The sequence below is a fragment of the Brugia malayi genome (assembly GCF_000002995.4).
Source record: "Brugia malayi strain FR3 genome assembly, contig: Bm_v4_Chr1_scaffold_001, whole genome shotgun sequence".
NCBI classification, from domain to species: Eukaryota; Metazoa; Nematoda; class Chromadorea; order Rhabditida; family Onchocercidae; genus Brugia; species Brugia malayi.
The window spans coordinates 10,086,342-10,107,114 of NW_025062475.1; the positions used below are offsets into that span (position 1 = coordinate 10,086,342).

General features: G+C 31.0%; 5 protein-coding genes across 5 annotated transcripts; all 5 read left to right on the forward strand.

Annotated features, from left to right (window-relative positions):
- Window positions 1–1,891: 1,891 nt before the first annotated feature.
- Bm17399 (Uncharacterized protein) lies at window positions 1,892–8,856 on the forward strand (the record flags this gene model as incomplete). Its single annotated transcript, XM_043077361.1, has 19 exons — window positions 1,892–1,948; window positions 2,488–2,670; window positions 3,134–3,298; window positions 3,403–3,541; window positions 3,614–3,754; window positions 4,021–4,175; window positions 4,253–4,413; window positions 4,562–4,634; window positions 4,810–4,899; window positions 4,972–5,118; window positions 5,242–5,460; window positions 6,022–6,118; window positions 6,236–6,319; window positions 6,520–6,699; window positions 6,962–7,068; window positions 7,230–7,414; window positions 7,640–7,852; window positions 8,138–8,367; window positions 8,672–8,856. The coding sequence occupies 19 exons, from the start codon at window positions 1,892–1,894 to the stop codon at window positions 8,854–8,856; spliced, it is 2,811 nt and encodes a 936-aa protein (XP_042933295.1).
- A 1,468-nt stretch (window positions 8,857–10,324) lies between these two features.
- Window positions 10,325–11,694, forward strand: Bm7065 (Uncharacterized protein; the record flags this gene model as incomplete). The annotated part of the gene is made up of 4 exons (XM_043077362.1): window positions 10,325–10,609; window positions 10,788–10,990; window positions 11,171–11,275; window positions 11,517–11,694. The coding sequence occupies 4 exons, from the start codon at window positions 10,325–10,327 to the stop codon at window positions 11,692–11,694; spliced, it is 771 nt and encodes a 256-aa protein (XP_042933296.1).
- Window positions 11,695–14,591: 2,897 nt separating this feature from the next.
- On the forward strand, window positions 14,592–16,527 carry Bm7064 (putative O-sialoglycoprotein endopeptidase, putative; the record flags this gene model as incomplete). Its single annotated transcript, XM_001895214.1, has 7 exons — window positions 14,592–14,660; window positions 14,750–14,881; window positions 15,233–15,448; window positions 15,542–15,618; window positions 15,744–15,957; window positions 16,140–16,276; window positions 16,359–16,527. 7 exons carry the CDS (start codon window positions 14,592–14,594, stop codon window positions 16,525–16,527), a joined length of 1,014 nt encoding a protein of 337 aa, XP_001895249.1.
- A 432-nt stretch (window positions 16,528–16,959) lies between these two features.
- Bm9223 (Uncharacterized protein) lies at window positions 16,960–18,180 on the forward strand (the record flags this gene model as incomplete). The annotated part of the gene is made up of 3 exons (XM_001895213.2): window positions 16,960–17,029; window positions 17,432–17,588; window positions 18,009–18,180. 3 exons carry the CDS (start codon window positions 16,960–16,962, stop codon window positions 18,178–18,180), a joined length of 399 nt encoding a protein of 132 aa, XP_001895248.1.
- A 1,601-nt stretch (window positions 18,181–19,781) lies between these two features.
- On the forward strand, window positions 19,782–20,648 carry Bm9224 (uncharacterized protein; the record flags this gene model as incomplete). The annotated part of the gene is made up of 4 exons (XM_001895212.2): window positions 19,782–19,917; window positions 20,022–20,121; window positions 20,294–20,378; window positions 20,580–20,648. The coding sequence occupies 4 exons, from the start codon at window positions 19,782–19,784 to the stop codon at window positions 20,646–20,648; spliced, it is 390 nt and encodes a 129-aa protein (XP_001895247.1).
- Between the last annotated feature and the right edge of the window lie 125 nt (window positions 20,649–20,773).

Here is a 20,773-nt window from a genome sequence, read left to right on the forward strand (position 1 = left end):
TAATCCGGATGATATGATAAGGAACTCGTAGCGAAACCGGATTGTACAATATTTATCACCACAGCAAATAATAACCAGCTAACCATAATCTAAACTAATCTAACAAATACAATTCATCTTCCCTTCAATCTTCCCCTTTTCCACTTGTCAGAAAAAAAATATCAAAATGATTTGCATAACACATTTTATTTTATTTGGATATGGAAATTTTTAAAATTTGATAAAATAAATAGAAAAGAAACAAGGAAAATTTTATTGCAGTTTTTTTGACGTTTTTTTTGATTTTTACATGAAGCATTTCAATCTTATTTAAATATAATTAAACTAGAAGCATAATTAATTGCTTGAAATAGATCTTTAAATAATACGTTGCCTTCTTTTTTGTCTTTTAATTAGCACTAATTTAGATTTAAATTAAGGTACCCAGCGATAACGCTGATAGTAATGAAAGATTTTAGTATTCACTAAATTATAAAGAAAAACGCTCTCTTCCTTCATTTGCATTTCTCCTTCGTTCTTCGATTCGATTATCACTCATATGATGATGTATAGGCTTCATCTGTTGATAAGGGTTCGTAGTGATAAGATCGACTGGATCATTTGATTATGATTTTGTGAACAACAGGATCAATGCATAGAATTTAATGGAAGGATTTATAGATAAATTTATCATTTATTTAACTGAATGTAATCTTTAATAATAAAAAAAAGTGAATTAATTAATAATCAATAATAAGAAAAATTAATGTATCAACAATTAATTACTAATTATGTTTTTAATAATTAACAATCAATAATAATAATAAATGAATAAAAAAAGAGAAACAATTATTCTTATTAATAAATTCAAATGTATAAAGTGTGAGATGTAAATGGATAATTAAGTTAAGTAAATGAATAAACAAATAAACTGAACGAAGAGATTAGTAAGTGACTGAATTATAAATTAAATTCAACTATCATGTAGACAGACTGATGCATGCTGATAAAAGTACTGCATTATCATCAGGCATTCATTTTCGGTGATATAATTAGTAGTAAAATTAATTAATGCCGGACATAGACACAGAGAGGAAAAGAAATGTACTGCTACCTGCAAAATGCATGTCGTGCAGGTTGTGTGTGTGTATGTCTGCATCTGTGAGTGTTTGAATAAGGAAGGAGCTGGCAATGTGGCACAGTGAGGCTGGCTCATCACTTGTCACTGAGTCGTTGACAGTTGAGTTCTTTGATCATTTCTCTTCCAACTTTTTACATATGACTGGGAAGTATTTCTTTATTTATTTTTAACTAACAAAGATCGGAAATGCTTTCGAGTGACGTAAACGTAGAAAGTTGGATGATGAAGTATAGCAGTCGATAGAGAAACCACGTACCTCATTCATCCTTGTTATCGTTCGCACTGATTTATATATTTCTTGGAATGTTTCAGATGGTTTGTTCCTTTTTTCATAATATACAGTATCATACCGGAAGAGTAATACTGTACTATGTCCAATGACCGGAAGTACTGGGGGAGAACTGGGAAAGAAGTATCGTACTCTGCGTAGTGTCGAATTTATTTGTCAAGTTTGTAAAAACATCACTTCCAGTTTCGTGTCACCAAGTAATGATGTCCTAATTTTCATATAAACAACTGTGGATAACTTTTTGTTTAATAGCTATCGATTTTAACGCCTTTAATATTTGATAACATTTTAGTGAATTTTTCATAGTTGGTAAATTTCGTTTTTTCTTTTTTTTTTTTCTTTTTTTTGAACAAAATATTCCGACACCTAATAAATGATCATTGCAGAATTAAAATTAAGTTTGTTGGTGAATTTTCAAACGTCGGATTTGTTGATTCGAAACAAAACAGCAAATTAGCAAATATTTTATGACGTGATAGACAATGTCATTAAAATCGGTCGTGCTGGGCGATGATCGAGAAGCATCCATTAAACATCAGGTAGAAGAACTTACAAAAGCTGTGGAAATCTTTTTTCAGAACATTGTGCAATGATTAATTTGTTAATTGCTGGCCGAATTACTCTTCAGAGGTTATCTCAAAATTAAATTGGGATTTTTTGAAATCTTGAGATAAAAACCGCTATGAACTTAAGGTTAATAGTAATGCATGTAGGTGGTCTTGTTCAGCGATTCTTTTGTGATTTGTTGAAAATGAACTTATGTGATATTATGAAAATGCAACCGCTAAAGAGAAATGTCGTAAGTGAATTAAAAAGGCGAAAAGAAGGAGTGAGGAATTTTTGTTAGTATTTCAGTATATCTTAATGCATTGTGAAATAGTACAAAATGCTTTTCTATTCATAATTGCAGTAATGTGGATTTAAATTTTGTTTTTAATCAACCATTCACGAAATTTTCATCGGATTTCATTAATGAAATTGAAATTAAAATTACTGCTAGAGCTGGAATTTCGCTGTTTACTGTTTAATTATTCTTATTGTTGTCTATTTATTTCTCTGCGTTATTTCATGCTTTCAGATTGTGTCAGTTCATAAAGCATTGAACAAAAATGAAGTACCATTAAAGCATAAGCACGCACGGCAAGTAATTGTTGGAACACATAAAGAGAAATCTTGTGCATTATTTTGGAGCTGTATTTCACGCATTCAGTTGGAAAAAAACCCAGTCATTAGTTGGAAATTTTGTCATTTGCTTCACAAGGTTTGCTTCTACATACTAAAAGGTTTTCATTTTAAAAAAAGAAAAAACAAAAGGAAAGATTCAGTGCATGTATCTGTTCTTTATTAGATGTTTTAAGATTTTCCATTGATATAAGGAAACTCAAGAATTGTACTGAAAATTTAACTTCTGCACACGACTAAATAATTCATTATGTGAGTGACACTTTCTGCAATTTCCACTACTTTCAAATAATTACATAAGTTATTTTTATTGTCGTTTAATGGCTAATCGTGTTATGAGATGTTATCTGCTATGCTTTGCCTTCTGTTTCAGCCTGTGGTAGCAAGTATTTTATGTTTGAGTTTTATAACAACTCAGAGCCTTCAATAGATGATTCAGCACTAAAAAGGAATTTACTTATATTTTGAACTAGCTGGTCTTTTGTAAGTCTACAATTGTTAACCTATCCTAACAATATTGCGTCGACTCGCACTTTTTGCAGCTAATTCAAGATGGTCATCGTAAAGTGCTAGAAGAATCAGTTCGATATAAAGCCCGTATCGAAGCGCTAGGAAATTTCTGGTATCACCTTGAGAATTCCGATTACGGTCGACCTAATTCTTCTTATTGTAAAATGCTCGTCAGCCGTCTCGAGTTTCACAACCGAGTTAGCATCTTTATTTTGTTTTATCATTCTTTTTTGGTTGTGTAAAGTTTATGTTTTTGGAATTCCTGTCTGTTATAGAGGTTCTGAATTTATGTTTATTTCAGAATCACTCGATACCGGGGAATCTAAGATTGAGCCCCAGTCAAGTTCAGGCATTAGCAAATGTCGATGTGAATCAGTCGTTTGAGCTTTCAATTGAAATGTTGGATCAGATGGATGATTTGCTGACTTTGCAAGCAGACGGCAATTTTTTTAATGAACAGTATTGTCTGACTAAAAGTTAAAGTTTTTTCGTTATAACTTATATCATTTTAGTTCTCAGAAAAGTGGACAATGTTAACTGGAGTTCTTTGGTTCCTCAAGGACAGTGCATGTTATCACCCTTAATACTCATAATTCTTGATACAAGCAAATTCTATGATCATCTGGTGAAATTGATTTTCAAGCTGCACTCAAGTAAGCATTTTTCAACTTGTAAAGTAGACAAGTTAATAGAAAAAGGCTTTCCTCAAAATTTCAGTACTTCTGTGATAATTTTAATCAAAGCGAACTTTTTCCTTCACCTGTCATGGACTATGAATTAATCTTAATATTTGGGATTGCTCTATTATTTTTCTTAAGTAATCTTACTCATTCTTTTTTTTCGTTTTTCGTTTCTCTATTGCAATTTTGATTTTGTTTCAACCATTGCTCTGACACATTTCCAGCTGTAAACTTTTCAGAATTGCCTCCAGATGCATTGGTTGGTCATAGAAGCCGATTTAATTCGGTTTTTCATCAAACAAAGGAGTTTTATGAAACTTCAACAAATTTACAGTATTTCAAGTTCCTAGTTTCAATCCCGAAATTGCCGACATACCCGCCTAATTTCCTTCAGGTGGCACATTTGTCTCGCTGTCGACTTATCTTTAATTATTTCGACTTCGTCTTAAGACCAGTCCACAAAAATTTTAGGCATCTGAATTGGAAAGTTATCAAGCACCAAATGCTTACCTTCACGGTGATAACGTTAGCGAAGCCGATACTCCTCCTGATGAACGATCTGTAGTTGAGGAAAGTTTAGTTGATGTTGTAGAGACTGGGTCGCAAAACAGTTCTGGTCACATGGACTCGAAGTAATTCCTGTGCTATTATTCTATAACTTACGTCCTTTCTTTTTACATTGCATTATGGGGAATTTTTTTTCTAATTCTGGATTTGGTTGTTAGGCTCATTTGTTACACTGTGTTTAATTCAGTTTTTCATATTTCTTCTTTATTTCAGAGATGCAATAATCGAAGCTTTAAGGCGGGATGTGGAAGATTCCCGTTACCACAATGAAAGGCTTATGAACGAGGTATGTGATGGATATTGTAAAAATTGATTGGTATTTTGTTTCTTTTAGAATTGATAGTTATTCTTCACCAAAATTTTAGCTTACACTGATGACTTTAAGAACTGCTGTTTTTCTTTATTTTTACTTTGCAATCGCTTGGTTTTTCTTTACAAATTGTAGTTACGATTTATTTAAGGCACGTGCTCGTATTGAACAGTATGAAAACCGCTTGATGCAAGCGCAGCAGGAAAACGATCATTACAAGCAGACATTGGATGAAGTGAAGGTGCAGTTGAATATTTATACCATTTAGTATTTTGCGTGTTTTTTTAAAATCGTTTTTTTTTTTTTAATTTAGAGCGAGGTCGATAGACTGCGAGAATTAACCATAGTGAGAGTTGACGAATCTCAGTTACTCGAAGCTGAACAAAAAGCTCAAAACAGTGAACTCAATTATCAGAAAATGAAAAGTGCTTATACCAACTTACGACAGGAGCACATTGGGGTAGCTTTTATGTTTTGCGTGTGATTAATATTTGCATGACTCATTTTTTAGAACGCTTTAGATCTGTTATCTATAATTCAAACATAGCTGTTTTTTTTTTTCCTTTTCTTTTTTTGGTTTTAGGCACTTACGAAGCTTTCTGAGACTCAAAAAGAGTTATTGTCTTGTCGAACGGAGAAGCAAAATGATGAAGAAACTATTTCAAACATGGAAAAGAAAGTGGCAGAATTAGAACGAGAAAGCATAGATATAGAAGAGAAAATGCAAGATGCTAATAATGTCATTGACAGCCTCCAAAGAAGGATAACTTTACGAGATGATGAAGTTAAGGAATTGAAACAGGTATATTGCAGTCAAACGGTGTCACCAAAGTTATTGATGATTAGGATGAATCATATAAACATGGTAAACTTGGCAGCTTTTATATTTATACGACTTTGATAGTAGAGTCTCTTTTGAGGAGGCTGTGTGATAGCTAAACAATATCAGATTTCAAAAAATATAAATAAAAATCTTCTAAAATGTCAGCAGGGAAGTTTGAAACTAGAAAGAAAGTTAACTGAGATTTAAAGAAGAACGAACTGTTCTGGCGAAGCATTCCTTTGTTTTTTTTTTTTTTTATCTGGTTGATGTTAAGCAGTTAGTCAAGCTTATCTAAATATATCTGAAGCAAGATGAGGCAGTGGACTTTCGTATGGTGAAGGAATTGAAAGCAAAGAAATTCGCAAACGACTTGTTAGGAGTGTTAAAATGACCTGTCAGAAATGTGTGGAAGATTTAGAAAATGTTGATGAGATGTGTATGCTAGTGCTAGTGACTTATTTTATTTCAGTCTTTTGCAAGCGTTGTTATTCAGAGATAAGCCTGTAGAAATTTTATTAAAACAAGCAGAATTTTTTGTAGACAGTACAACAAATGCAAGCAGAAAATATCAAGAACGTGGAAGAAAATGAAGAGAAAAACACAGCCAAACTGCGCACTGTTCTGAAAAATTTATTTAGTAATAATAATTTTCTCTATTTTTCATTTTTGATCGGCTTTATAACCATTTTAACATTTAAATTACAGTAGTATAACTACAATAAGTAGTTTAATCCGACGCATTTCACTGTTACAGCTTCACTGGGTGAAGTGTATGGTCAAATCTTGAAACAGTCGTGTGAAGATCTCCAGAATGCTTTATCAATCACTTATCCCAATCGTAAGTACATTTTTATCCATTCTTTGACAATGTCGTAAATGATTTATTTAATTGGGCAGTATTTTGTAGTTATGTTTTCCGAAATTATTCGATATGATTTTATTAGAAATTTACGTTAATCATTACGATTTTTTGAAATATTTTTATTGGATGACATTTAATTCTCTTTGCTCATGATGACAATTATGACATGATTTCAGAATTAGTTTTGCCGGCTCTTCGTTTTGTTATCGAGATTACTGAAAAAGCGATTAATGAAGCTGACGATGAGCAGTCTGACAAGTTATTTCGTACTTTAACTTTTCTGGGCCATTATCTTGCTGATGTTTTACTGAATAGTGCTGCTGCAGCTAATGTTGTTTCTATCCAGCATTTTCAATGTATGTTGGCAAACATTCATATTATTCGTGCACTTGATAATGCATAGTGGTATTTTAATTCATCTTGATTGCAATGAAAAAAAAGAAAAGTGACTTGAAGGTACATTTAATAAAAATCAAATTTCGAAGTCTTAATAGATTATAGATCATAACATGTTCTCATTTCTATCACTTGCCTCCTAGAGACCGCACATCAATTAAATTAAATAGGAATGTTAAGTTAAAGGAATTTTTGATCTTACTTGCATTATTCTCATTACAGTAGTGCAAGAACAATGTTGTACTGTAACAGCTGATGCTGTTGCTGCCTATTCAGTAGTTGGAAATCTAGATTTGAAGTGTGTCAAAGAACCTCTCGAGAAGCTGAAGGTGAGTTAACATACCTGTATTTCTTGACGTTAGCAGTATTCTGACTGCCAACCGCATGATCAAATTATTGGAAGTGATTGAATTATATTTTTTTTTTAAGAGAGTGAGTGAGTCTTTAATTCATTTAATCATTCATTTTAATATTATTTTAGTAATTATAGAATTCTTTGGAAAGGCTAGAAGAAATATGTCTCAATTTGCCAGTTGGTTCGAGTGATGTGACGGCTGAAGTAATCGGTGCTGAACTTGAACAAGAGATGAAACGTATGGATGAAGCGATCCAAAAAGCTGTGGAATTGATTGATGAGATGCAAAAGAAAAGTCGAGCTACTGATTCCGGGATACGGTCAGTGGTTTATTATTTTTAAAATTTATGTTTTATAGTGGAACGGCTGGGACTTTAGGTATTGTGGAGCTTTTCAATTCAGTTTTCTCGAATAGAAGTCACATTCGTCACGTTCAACACATTTTCTGTAAAGAACAGGTTCATAAAGCGATCTTTAGATTATTCTGTTCATTTAATTTGAAAAATGATAATCAGTTGATTATGAACATATACATTTTGTTTCAGTTTAAAAGTCAACGAAGGGATTTTGGATTCTTGTAATCAGCTGATGGCAGCAATAGTAACGTTGGTAGCAAAAAGTCGCGCATTGCAAGAAGAGATCGTTGCTGCTGGTCATGATACAGCTAATCCAAATGAATTTTATAAACGAAATCATCAGTGGACTGAAGGTCTACTTTCAGCGGCTAGAGCGGTTGGAGTAGCAGCCACGGTGCTTGTGTAAGTTATCATCTACTGTATAATTTACATTAAGTAATGCCTACTATTGATCGAATATGGAATCTTCTATTTCGTTCCGGCACAGAAGCAGTGTTTTGACTATAACTTAGGTGATGGTTTTGTTATTATTCGTCTTATAGATTTCTAGATGTAATTTTTTTTAATGAACAATTTTTGAGCAACTACCAGTGATGTTTAAATGATGTTTTACAATTAGTTCCAGTAGTATTTGTATTTCTGGTGTATTATTTGATGTGGGCACACCTCTCATTATTTTCTTTTCAGTCAGAAAGCAGATGATGTCGTTTCTTGTCGAGGCAAATTAGAATATTTGATTGTTGCATCACAAGAGATTGCAGCGAGCACCGCGCAGTTGTTTGTATCATCCCGCGTAAAAGCAGACCGTGAATCGCAACGACTGAAAGAACTTTCTTCAGCATCCTGTTCGGTTAATACTTGTACTGCAAATATTGTTGCCACGGTGAAAAATGCACAGATTACCTTGAATGAGCAGAGTAGGTTTTCGTTTTATTGATGATTGTATTACCAAAGCAAGTGTCAGCGAATCACATGCTTACGGCTTTTGAGATTGATTTCATCTACCTTCTACTTCATTTTTATTAGCAGTACTTCTACGCAACAAAGCAGCAAAAAATCATAAAAGTTATTTTCCTCGAGCAACAATCGAATGTTAAATATAGTAACATAGCAGAAAGTATTATTTTCGAGATCTTTATGTCTTCTTTTTGGTTTAATCATAGAAAGTGAACTAAAGATATAATTTTACTTTTTATTAGAAAATTACAGTAGATTTTTCAGGAGATCTCGACTTTAGTAATTACACCCTGCATGATACTAAAAAAGAAGAAATGGAAAGCCAAGTGCGTATTTTGGAGTTAGAAGACCGATTGGTACGAGAACGGGCACATCTTGCACAGCTTAGAAAGCAGCATTATCAACTTGCACAAATTGTTGAAAGTGATAGTGGTTCTGCTGATAAATAAATGAGAACGGACAAAGTGAGAAAAACTTAAAAGTTTGCTATGAATTAGTTTATGAGGAACTGGAAAATTTGTCATCGTTTACATCGGAAGTTTAGAATTTTGTTCCGGGTGTTATCTTTAAAATTTAGATGGATATTCATCCTTTCCGCTGTTGTTGTGATATCGAGCAGAATGTTGACATCGTTTTACCGTAATTTTTTTTTTTTTTTTTGATCCATTCAGATTTCATAGTATTTTCGTTCTCAGGCTGCTTTATAAGGCTTTATCTATTGATTTTTCCAGAACAAAACAGACCAGCTCTGCTGTAGTTTAGGAAAAATCTGGATTGTTAAATATGCCAGTGAAAATGCTTTATTGTATATTGTTCATGTGAATATTATTTGATTTCATGAACTCGAAATCTTAATTGCTATAAAGTCCGCATCGACTTTAGCCGATATAATTTATCATGTTTAAACAATTAAATTGCTGACTTTTATAATTTCATCTTTAATAAGCTGACGAAAGTAACGAATTGTTATGTAATATTGTTCTCGCGATCACTAGTTCATCTCTCTGCATCTCTTTACTTTGCGTACACTTTAAACATAATTTCGTATGCCTTAATTGGTGATAGCTATAGACATATTTGTGAACAGAGATCTAGTCTGAACTAATTAATTTCAACTCAATTGATCATCATGTGTTAGCAATCGATGATGTATTTCTCATTTACAGCATTTTTTTCCACAAGTTTTGTAGTCCCATTTTTGGTTATATTTTGTAAAAACTATATTTGATGCATCATTTTCCATTTATTCTTTTTTTTTTTTGTGTCGTTTGTACAAAAACTTTCTAATATCAATAATTAAATCTTAAGTTGCTTTCATCTGTACTTTGAAATAATAAATTATTCAGCTGATTTAATGCGCAGTCTTTTTATTTCATACATATCAGTTGTAGCTAAAATTAAAGCATTACTTACAACGGTAGCCTATTATTATCCTTTACTGTTTTCTTTTTTCTGTATAAGTTTTCCGAAAATGGAATTGTTTCACTTATTCCCTTTATCGTGAAATATTCTTTTAAAATGGTGAAGAGTTTTCGTTCTTATTTTCCGACAAGCTTTCGTTTCCTACAAGAGGTAAGTTAGGTGGGATTCATTACATGAAGTGGAAATTTTGATTAATGGTGTAGAATTTCATTTCTGTATGATTAAATGCACAAAGTCAAGGCCTTTCTTTAATTTCATTTAATGCAATGAAATTTGGAAATTTGTAGAAGTTGCGTTGTGCCGTTTTTCCATTTATGTTCCCAGCATCATTTACCGCAAATTAGGCATATGAAGGTATTGAAAGTCAAGGTACAGAAACTGTTATATCGGAAGTTAAGCTAAGCAGGTAAAACAAATTCTAAAGAAATGTCCAATTCATTGTAAAAATGAATCAGTCACTTTCAGTATCGGAGTTGAAATTGGACTGAGCAAATAATGAGTAATGTAAATGAATGTGAGGATAATGAACATTCACCACTGCTAAGTAGCGAAAGATCAGTAATTACCCCAAACTATGAAGGTATTGAAAGTCAAGGTACAGAAACTGTTATATCGGATGAGCCGGACGAATATGTTAGTCATGAAGAAGAGCATCATACTGTGCCACAAATTCAACAAACAGTTTCTCATGCTTCCGGTGAATCAGGCGATACATCCAGACATTTCGGTCCAACTGTTATATGCCGAGTATGCTCAGCTATAATTGTTATTGAAGGCAAGGTCAAGAAGTTTGATTTCTTAAAGGTTTTTATCACTTAGGATTTTTTATTAGATTATTATATCAACATTGCTCGTAAGATAGCTTGACAAATAAGGTAATTTGATACTTCTCAGTCGAATTTTAATCAATATTTTGTGATACTTACATTTATTCTTTGTGAAACATTTATTTCTTCAGACTGGGCAACATGTGGTGAAATGTAATCAGTGTAATGAAGCAACACCGATTCGTGCAGCGCCACCTGGTAAAAAATATGTACGTTGCCCGTGCAATTGTCTTCTACTCTGTAAAGCTTCTTCAAATCGTATTGCATGTCCACGTCTCAATTGCAAGCGTGTTATTACGTTAGGTGGTAGTGCACCAGTTGGTACGGCAGTCAGGTATGTATTTTTTTTTTTGCATGTTTCTAAATCTAAGGGATCTAAATTTGTAAAAAAAAAAGGTGCAATTTCGTCTGATTTTTCTTTTTTTTTTCTTTGAAGAAATTCAATTCCTTGTCATGGAAAATTTTGCATATTATGCTTCTGTAAACAATGTCTAAAAAATTATATATTTTATAGAGCTCCAACTGGAACATGTCGTGTTCTGTGCGCTCACTGTCAAGAAATTTTCATGTTCAACACACTCAATGTTACCGTCGCAAAGTGCCCACATTGTCAGAAAATGTTAGTTCATCTAATTTAATTTAAAAATCTTGTAAAGTCCAACCTATTTTAATTCCTTTGTTCTTATTTTCAGCCAATCATTGCACTACTAAGATGCATATAGTATTATCGAAAACAGAATAAGTAAAAGAACTGATAATTGCTACTTTTAGTAGGAGAGCATCTATAAGTATATGAGTTTGTTAAAGATTAATTTGAACCACTAGTTACTAGTTATAATATGAATAAATAAATGTTGTAGTTCGTCGGTTGGTCGTGATTATGCTCGTAACAGAGCAATCTTTTTCATCGTTTGCTCCTTGTTATTCTTAATAGCTGCACTTGGTTTAATGGTCAGTTTTTTTATTATGTTTTTCAGTTTTTCATTGTTAATTTTTTCCTCAGTAGTTTTAGACAACGATTATATAAGTGAATCTTAGTAGTGAAGTTTACTTGCAATTTCTTGGTCATTATTTTTATTTTTTAGGCAATTAATGCTTTCCTCATTCCTCAATGAGATTAGATGTGAAATTGACATATTATTTGAATATATCATTCTTACTTCCAGGCATTGTGAGATTGAATAAAATATTAAAAAAAATTAAAAAGATCTGCGTCACTTATCTTTTTTCACTAACATTATTTTTTCTAGATAGGGACATGGCATTCAGCGAAATCTGCACCTTTTATCTATTTCGCTTGGCTATTTGTGATTGCTATTGCATTGTTTTTTTTCTTCCGTTTCGCTTATTTTGTAAAACTAAAAACAAGCACAGTTATTTCTCCATTGTAATCAGATACGTAAGGAAGACATAATTCCAGTTCGTTCCGGCTCTAAATGATTTTTCATGCCTTAACTGTTTTTCTTGTACTTCTGCTTTAGCTCTTGTTGCTTTTTTGAGGACATATCGTGATCTTCAGTTTTCTTTTTTTCAGTTTCTGATTGTATAAAAAACATGAATTATCCATATTATATATATATTTTTTTTTTCATCCTCCATGGATTTATTGTAAATTTTTTTTTCGGATAAGTAATCCAAATCCTGTACAGATGTAATGAAGTATTCTACTTTCCAGTCTTGTTGATAGGTTCATTCTCGCGAAGATATTTATTACTACTAGAGTAATGAAAACTTATTTCTATTTTAGCATTTTATCAAAAGCCACCTTTATTATCTTAGATTTTTAGATGAAAATTCTACATTTCTAAGGCGCTAATAGAAAAAGTAATGCTCAGTTTCTATTTCTGCTCCGTCAAAACAATTTACAAGTTTTTCTTGCTCATATCCGTATAGGTTGCTCTTATTTGTTCCATATTCCAAACATGTACTAATTTCAGCTATTACAGATTTCATTCTACTATTTAAAAAGTAGGTTTTATTGCAAGTGTTTTTTGCATACAGTAAATTTATTAATTATACAGCCTACGAATTAATCACATAAGTTTTAAAAGTGGAACTTTTACGTGATAGAATATCTGAAATTTCGATTTTAAATTTCCGGTTGTTAGTTATTTAAATATGTTTTCAGGATTAAAAGATGTTATAGCTGAGTGAAATGATAATTTTCAAGTTCTTTTTGTTTTGGGACAGTGATAATTTTTAGTAGAAATTCTAGTAATGTTTCACTTCACCGTACCTACTACTTGTGTAAAACTTTTGCAAAAATACAAAATAAATTATTGTCATCAATCATTTATTAATTGTCCTGAAAAATAATTTCAACGCTTTTCTTTCACAATATTTTTTTGCTTTTGTGTTATTCAACTGAATTTTTAGTCATCAAGTTTATTTTCCTAAATCGTTGGAATATTTTTGATGTATTGCAGGGAATTAATGTCAGTCATCGTTTGTCTATCATCGAAAAATGTTCTGTCTTTTTTCAGAACAGTTTTTATTGGTGATAAAAGACAATTCATTGAATTTTAATTGATTTTTCTGTCGTCCATAGATTCCTAGCTTATTTGAATTTGCTACAAATAGATCATATTTGTATTAAATTTATTTTGTCATTCAAGCATTTTTTCTTCCTTTTATATTATTTCATGTATTTGCTATCATATTTTGCATAGCATAAATTATATGATTAATTTCGTGCCACTCAGATAAATTGTTCATATTAGAAAATGAATCAGTTTTATCGCGAAATTTATGTGAAGTCATGGATTTTACTTCAAACTAGTAATTGATTGGTAAAATCAAAGACAAGAGAAAAATTGTGTATAAAAGCTTTGAAAGTTAAATTACCATGGGTGATATAATGTTTGAGAAAATTTAAAGAAATAGTTTTTTATCAGCTCCTAATTTATTATATTTAACATACTTTAATGCGGTGTACTACTGTATTGTTTAATAATAAGCTATTTTAAATTAGAGATTGGGTTTTGAAAAGTTATTGATTGCTGTGAGATTGTCCGATGTTATCTTAAATTATGAAATGAGTACAAGTGAGGTTTATATTTACTAAATTAAGATAATTAAAAGGAAAGCTTATTCAGAAATGTTTTTTCAGTTTCATTCCTATTTCATTGCATTCATTTTATATTGATGAGCAACCGTTTGTCGATTTTATCATTGTACAAACGAATTTTACGGAAAGCTGATAGTTTCGTGTACACTGACAAGGAGTATTTCTGTGAACGGGTTTATCGAGAATTTTTTTTCAACAAAAAAGCTACGGGCAAAAAAGTGGAACAACTTGTGAAGGTTTCAAATTTTTTATATTTTCAAATAAAAAAATCTAGCTGGTAATTATTGCTCGTCAGGTATGCTTTAATGCTACAGGTTAATGATTTTTTGTCGACATTTAAATTATATATAAACTAAAGAAAATGGAAAGTAAAAGTATGAAGGATAAGAAATCATCTACTTCCTATTTAAAATTGGAAATGAAGGAATAAAGGTATAAAGGATTAAGAAATCAGCTGCTTCCTTCCTTTCGAAGCAGCTGATTTCTTAGCGAGTCTTTCGTTACCTATTTTAGCTTAATCTATTTAAATTTAAAGAACTTACAGATATAAATTTATGTTATTGATGTAGGCTAGAAGTTATTGATGTAGGCTAGCATTTTTATTGCAATTTAAAGAGTTTTTGTTTTATTAATGGAACATTTTAGCATTGAATAATATAAGCATCCCTTTATGGTGATAGAAAGGAATGCTTTTACCAATATTACTACATTGCTTAGTTATATCAGGATCTTCTTTACTTAAAGGGTTTTGTCACATTTGCAAACATTTTATATTAAAAATGTGATATAACTACAGAAATCCTTCTTTGTCTATCCTAGAAAGCTAACCAACTATTGAAATCGGATCGGTTTTGTTGAAGTGTCAATTATGGTTTGCATATTGGGAATTGAAAGCAGTGCTAATAAAGTTGGTGTTGGGATTATTCGTGATGGCGAGGTATCTGTATATTATTACTAACCTTCAGTTCTGTGTAATTTTAATGATTGTACTAATTTATTGGCATGCATTTATGTATTTATACTTAGGTATTATCAAACCCTCGGGCTACTTACCATGCTCCATTTGGTCAAGGATTTCGACCACCCGAAACAGCAGCACATCATAGACAGAATATTGTTCGTATTGTTATTGATGCTTTACAACAAGCAAATATTAAGGTATTATACGAAAGTGTTGCTTGTACTATAATTTCCTAGTCGTATGCCATCGACATTTTTTTGTTTTTTATCATCATTATTTTTATCCTTTTATTATCATTATTTTATTGACTGGTTAAAAAATTGTAACTACTTTGTCATTATATTACAAAAACATCGAAACTTTGTTGTGTAATTAGTATTAATTCGCTAAACGAATTTGTTTATCAAAAGTTTAAAATTATCGTTGAAACGCCCTACAGAGTGTTCTTTGCACTAATTATATTGGAGTTGAAAATAGTTTGACACTTTTTTATAAATATGATCAATAATTGACATTAGTTAATATACGGTATTGAAATTTTATTTCAGGATCCACAAAATGAAATTGATGGAATTGCTTACACAAAAGGACCAGGAATGGGTGCTCCACTGCAAGTTGGTGCAACCGTAGCGCGTACATTGTCGCAGTTGTGGTCAGTCCCACTTTATCCAGTGAATCACTGTATCGGTCATATTGAAATGGGACGTCTTATCACGAAAGCGGAGAATCCAGTGGTGCTGTATGTTAGTGGAGGTAATACACAGGTATGTTAAACTAACGATGATTATCTAGCTAATTTTCTTCACTTTACATTGAATTTGATCAAATATCAGTAGAATAATATTTTTCTATTCTAGGTCATCAGTTATTCTAATCAACGCTACAGAATATTTGGTGAAACATTAGATATTGCTGTTGGTAATTGCTTGGATAGGTATATTTGATTGCATTTTTGAATTAAATTCGCTTTAAAAATTTCAGTTCATATTAATTTTTAAATATATTTCTTGCTTATAATAAATTTTGGGAAGGTGTATGAAATCAGTTATACCTCCTCAGATTTGCGCGATTAGTGGAACTGCCAAATGATCCGTTTCCGGCTTACAATCTGGAACAGCTTGCTTTGGAAGGGAAGAAACTTATTGCTCTACCATATACAGTTAAAGGAATGGATTTATCACTTTCCGGCATGCTTTCCTATGTCGAACGTAAAGGTTTGCAAATGATTCGAGCTGGTGAATGTACTGCAGCTGATCTTTGTTTTTCTTTGCAGGTTAGGAGGGAAGTTTTATTCATCTTCATGTGTAACATTTGCTCGAATAACAACAGATTTATTTCATTTCGAAATTCGATTTTTTAAAGAAATTTAATTTTTTAAAGAAAAATAATCCTCAGAAGTTTTTCATTAATTCTGTATTCTTCATTAAAAGTATTTTATGTTTTGAAATTTCTCAGGAAACAATATTTGCTATGCTAGTGGAAATCACAGAAAGAGCAATGGCACATTGTGGTAGTAACGAAGTATTAGTCGTTGGTGGTGTTGGTTCCAATAGGCGTCTCCAAACGATGATGTCAATTATGGCCGAACAACGGTAAATGTTTGGTTGATAATGATGTGAAAAATATGAGGAATGGTTTTAGGATGAAATATACATGCAACAAAATCTTTTTTAGGGGTGCGAAATTGTTCGCGACAGATGAAAGATTTTGTATTGATAACGGTGCGATGATTGCCCAGGTTGGCTGGCATATGGCAAATGCTAAAATGATAATTGCTCTTGAAGAGTGTAGCACTACGCAGCGTTTTCGTACTGATCAAGTTGATGTCGTTTGGCGCAACTGATAGGATTATAGATGAATAATCAGTTATCATCTCAGGAATCTCTTGAGAAGGGATTTTCTTGTATTATGACTTTATTAATTTTCTGTATACTTGTTACATTATTTTTAATCTTTAAAATTCAGTCTGAATAAGTTTATTGAAATTCAGATCTTATTTTTTCCTTTCTCCTAATTTGGTTGATTTCTGAATACATTTGAAGCGAACACTTAAATGCATTTTTTCTTACCACGTTTACGTCAAAGTAGTACGACTCGGAAATACTGCTTTATTTACATTGATTTATTCGTTTTTTATAATTAAATGCAAATTTGGCTTTAAAATGCAATTTAATTTTCATTGTTGGTATAAATATGCAGTTCAGTCATACAGTTTTTGCCATTATTTATTAGAAAGAGTTTTTATCTTGCGCCGCTCTCTATTTGGTCGTGCTAAATGATTGATTTTGGGCAGTTTTCTGCAAATAATTCTATTCGGAATATCTCTGTAACTTCGCTTCTTAATTGTAAGTCTTACCTGTCTGCTTAGTCTGGAATAATTATTACGGAATACAGTTTCATCTATTGGATTGGATTATTAAATTATTAAATACAATAGATTTTTACAAAATACGATTTTCTGTGGAATCATAATGCTGTAAAAATTTGTTTTCATAATATAGCGGTTATTTCGAAGTAATATTATTAATCAATTTAATGGTATCGTATTTGTTTGTTGTGAAGGCTTTATGAATGTATTTTTTATCCTTATTAGGTACTCCAAAAGTCACTATAGATTTACCATTCATCTTTGCGTGCTTATCTTCGAATTATAGTTTCCTTGTAAAATGAACGAATAGTGTCTCCAAATTTATTTCACATATATAAACTAGTTATTGGTAAGCTTGTTTCATTTGTCGTATTTTTAGTTCGATCATGTGTAGAAGCAGCTGACCGTTATTATTTTTGGATGCTTGTTCTTCTAATCCTTCCAGCTGTTATCAGTTGTTGTTCACTAGCAATATCACTTATCACCATTATTCATGTCCGTCGGTTGAAAAGTGTTACAGAAGCTATCACTAGCAGGTGAATATGTTATATTTTTCGCATTGAAATAGTAAAATTATTTTTTTGTGTTCAGGTCATCCATAGTTTATGAAGTTTTCGCGCTTTCGATTAATTTTCCTAATTTCGATTATCTAGCTTTTTATTAAGTTGATGTTTCTGGTTCATGTGGCAGTTTTTGGTTTCGAAAATTGCAAGTGTATTCATTTTTCATTTGATAGCTTTTACATTATCTCTTCCAGTTATTTTGAATTGCTGTTTTTGTTCATTTTTTGAAATGTTTTTCACAAAGTTGAACTTTATTATAATTATTAAAAATTTTGACATTTAAAATCAAGAAAAAAAAATTTCGAACTTGTGCTGAGTGATTGAAAATGAACCGTATTGAATATGGTCGAAGATTTATTTTCAAAACATTCGAAAAAGTATTCTTGCTTTTAGCACCCATTGGTTGGCAAGGACGGCGAATCGAATTGGATTGGGTGTTAGTGCCCAAAAAGCACTAATGGAATATGCGAAAAAGAAAAATTTGTTAAAATTAATTCCAAATACTGGGCCTAAAATTAGCAATTTAAGTGTTCCTCAACCTCATAATTCTGATGAACAATTATAATGCATTTGATGGTAACCATAGTGCAAATTTAACTAATGATGGATTTTACTATATATGTTAAGTTGATTTTCCATCATTTATGTCGTATAATATGTTTTTAGACTTTATAATAGAAGAGAAATGCTCAAAAAATTCACTCGTTTTCTTTTTTTCTTAAATTCAATTGCTTGTTTGATTTTTTGTTTTTATTTTCCTCTTTTTTCATCTCTTTTCTGTAATTACATCCAAAAATTTTGTTTGTTAATGTAACAAACAAAATTTTGTCGATGTTTTATTCAATTGTTTATTTTTTTTCTTTTTCATACAATAGTAATAAAATATAATTTCTTGATAATAAAAAGTACTATTACTATTTTATTCAATATCTACATTCGTTTTGCTTCTTTGGAACTCCGAAAAACTCTTCCAGTAAATAATAGGTTAATTATATTTGTTCATTTCAAATTTCTGATATTTTCGTCTTTAATCGATTGTAAGTATATTCTTTGTTTGTGTAATCTTTTCGGATTTGTAATAACTTGAAAGATGAATCTGTTCAAATGTTAAAATTTCCTGTCCTTGCCTATAGTACAGATCATTATCTAATACGATGTTTGATATTTCATTAACTGTTACCAGAATATGCAATGCTTAATATTTGTCTAAATGTAATCTTCAGGACAGATAATTAATTAATTTATAACATAGTTAGGTCATAGATAAGTAATCTATAAAAGAATCAAATCATTTATTCTGATACTACCGTAATTGGTTGTTTATTTTATCTAGCTAATGAATTCTAGAATGTTTAACTCAGTCTTACTTTATTTTTTTTTATCCGGTGATATTTTTCATTTCTAATTTCTCTCTTACTCAGTTCCATTTCCAATGAAATTCCCAGAAACACATGTTTCAATTCGTATGTTAGCTAAGAAAAGAAGTTCAATTCATTCAGTTTCTTTAGCACAAAGTAAGACTCGATTTATACAGTATTTTGTTGTATTTTTTTTTTTAAATATATATTTAGAAACAAAGTAAGATTTAATGGAAATAATGCATTTTATCAGTCCGTATACATTATTTCACTAGATTTCACTTACATAAGTGTCAGTGTTTTGCTATTGTTTAAAGATTCATTGCTAGCAAAACATAATTAATAGTTATTAGTGCCACTTAAGTAGTGGTATTAATTATCTATCAGTATTCAGTTACTAAGATAGAAAAAGGAATGAGAAAAACATGATTAAATAGTTCAATTCATAATTATTGGTAAAGACTGGTAAAAAATGATGGAAGGTCAGTAGGTCAGGACCGAAATATCATTTTTCGAGAATGTTTATTGTGTAATATTCATGAGTTATGGAATAATTGTCCTTCAGATTCTAAAATCAACAAGTTTTTTTTCTTAATTTAAACATTTTCATTAAGCATTAGTCATCTTTTCATTCTTAATTTTTTTGGCTATCTTTGAAATTAGATTTTGAAAGTAAGTCTTAAGTTTATTTTATGTTCGGATTTCATTTTTGAAAGGAATTTCGATATTTTCCAGGTGTAACTATAACTGATATTTCTCGTTTTGCTAAAATGAGTAACGACAACAACTTATTTCAGTGCCATTGCAGATGACATTTAATCGAAAGAAAGTTGAAGGACTAAATGAACTGAATACATTATTGAAGGATCTCAAATGTCGTACCGTTATTTTGTTCAGCGGTTCAAAAGATGGTGGCAAAAGTTGGTGTCCAGATTGTGTTCAAGGTTTTTTTTTTTTTTTTCCTCAATGTATTTCTATTGAATTAAAAGTCTTCTCCAGATCTTTTCTTTTTAAAAATTTGAAGTCCCAAATTTGTCCATTATTTTAGCGGAACCTGTAATTGAGAAAGTTATTGAACAAATTGTATCTTCTAATGATACGGACATAGATTTGACATTTATCGAATGCGCTGTTGGACCACGGACGTGGCAAGTTTATCCTCCACTTTTTATTCCATTAATAACAGTTTCTATATCCTTTCCGGAAGTAAAATTTTTCTTTTTTAAAGAATTTACAAAATTTTCAAATTTGTTTTACAAATACATACGTTTGCACAAGCAAAATATTTACGATTTATTAATTTAGTTATGGCAATTTTAGCTGGAAAGATCAAACAAATGCATTTCGAACTGATCAGAGATTTAAACTAAAAGAAATTCCCACATTACTGGATTATAGCAATAAGGTTTAATTCTCGTTTTTAGGAAATATCACAAATTTTAGTGGACAATTATTATACAGATGACAGATTCTCAAATCTTAAAAAAATTGGTGGAATAGTTATCTTTGCTAACTTTCAAACATTTAAACATTATCTACTATATATATATATATAATTGCATGTGCTACCTATTTATTATATACGTTTTTAGTTTTCTCTATTTAGGCAAAGAGGTTGTCTGGTGAACAGTGTGCTAATGAGCTGTTGGTGAAGGAATTATTCCTTGAAGATTAATTAATTGATAATGTTGTTATGAATTTTTGACATTCCAAATGATGAAACAATATGAATTTCAAATGTGCATATGAATGTCAAGTTGTATGGATTGTGATAATTTGTAACCAAACTTTTATAATTTA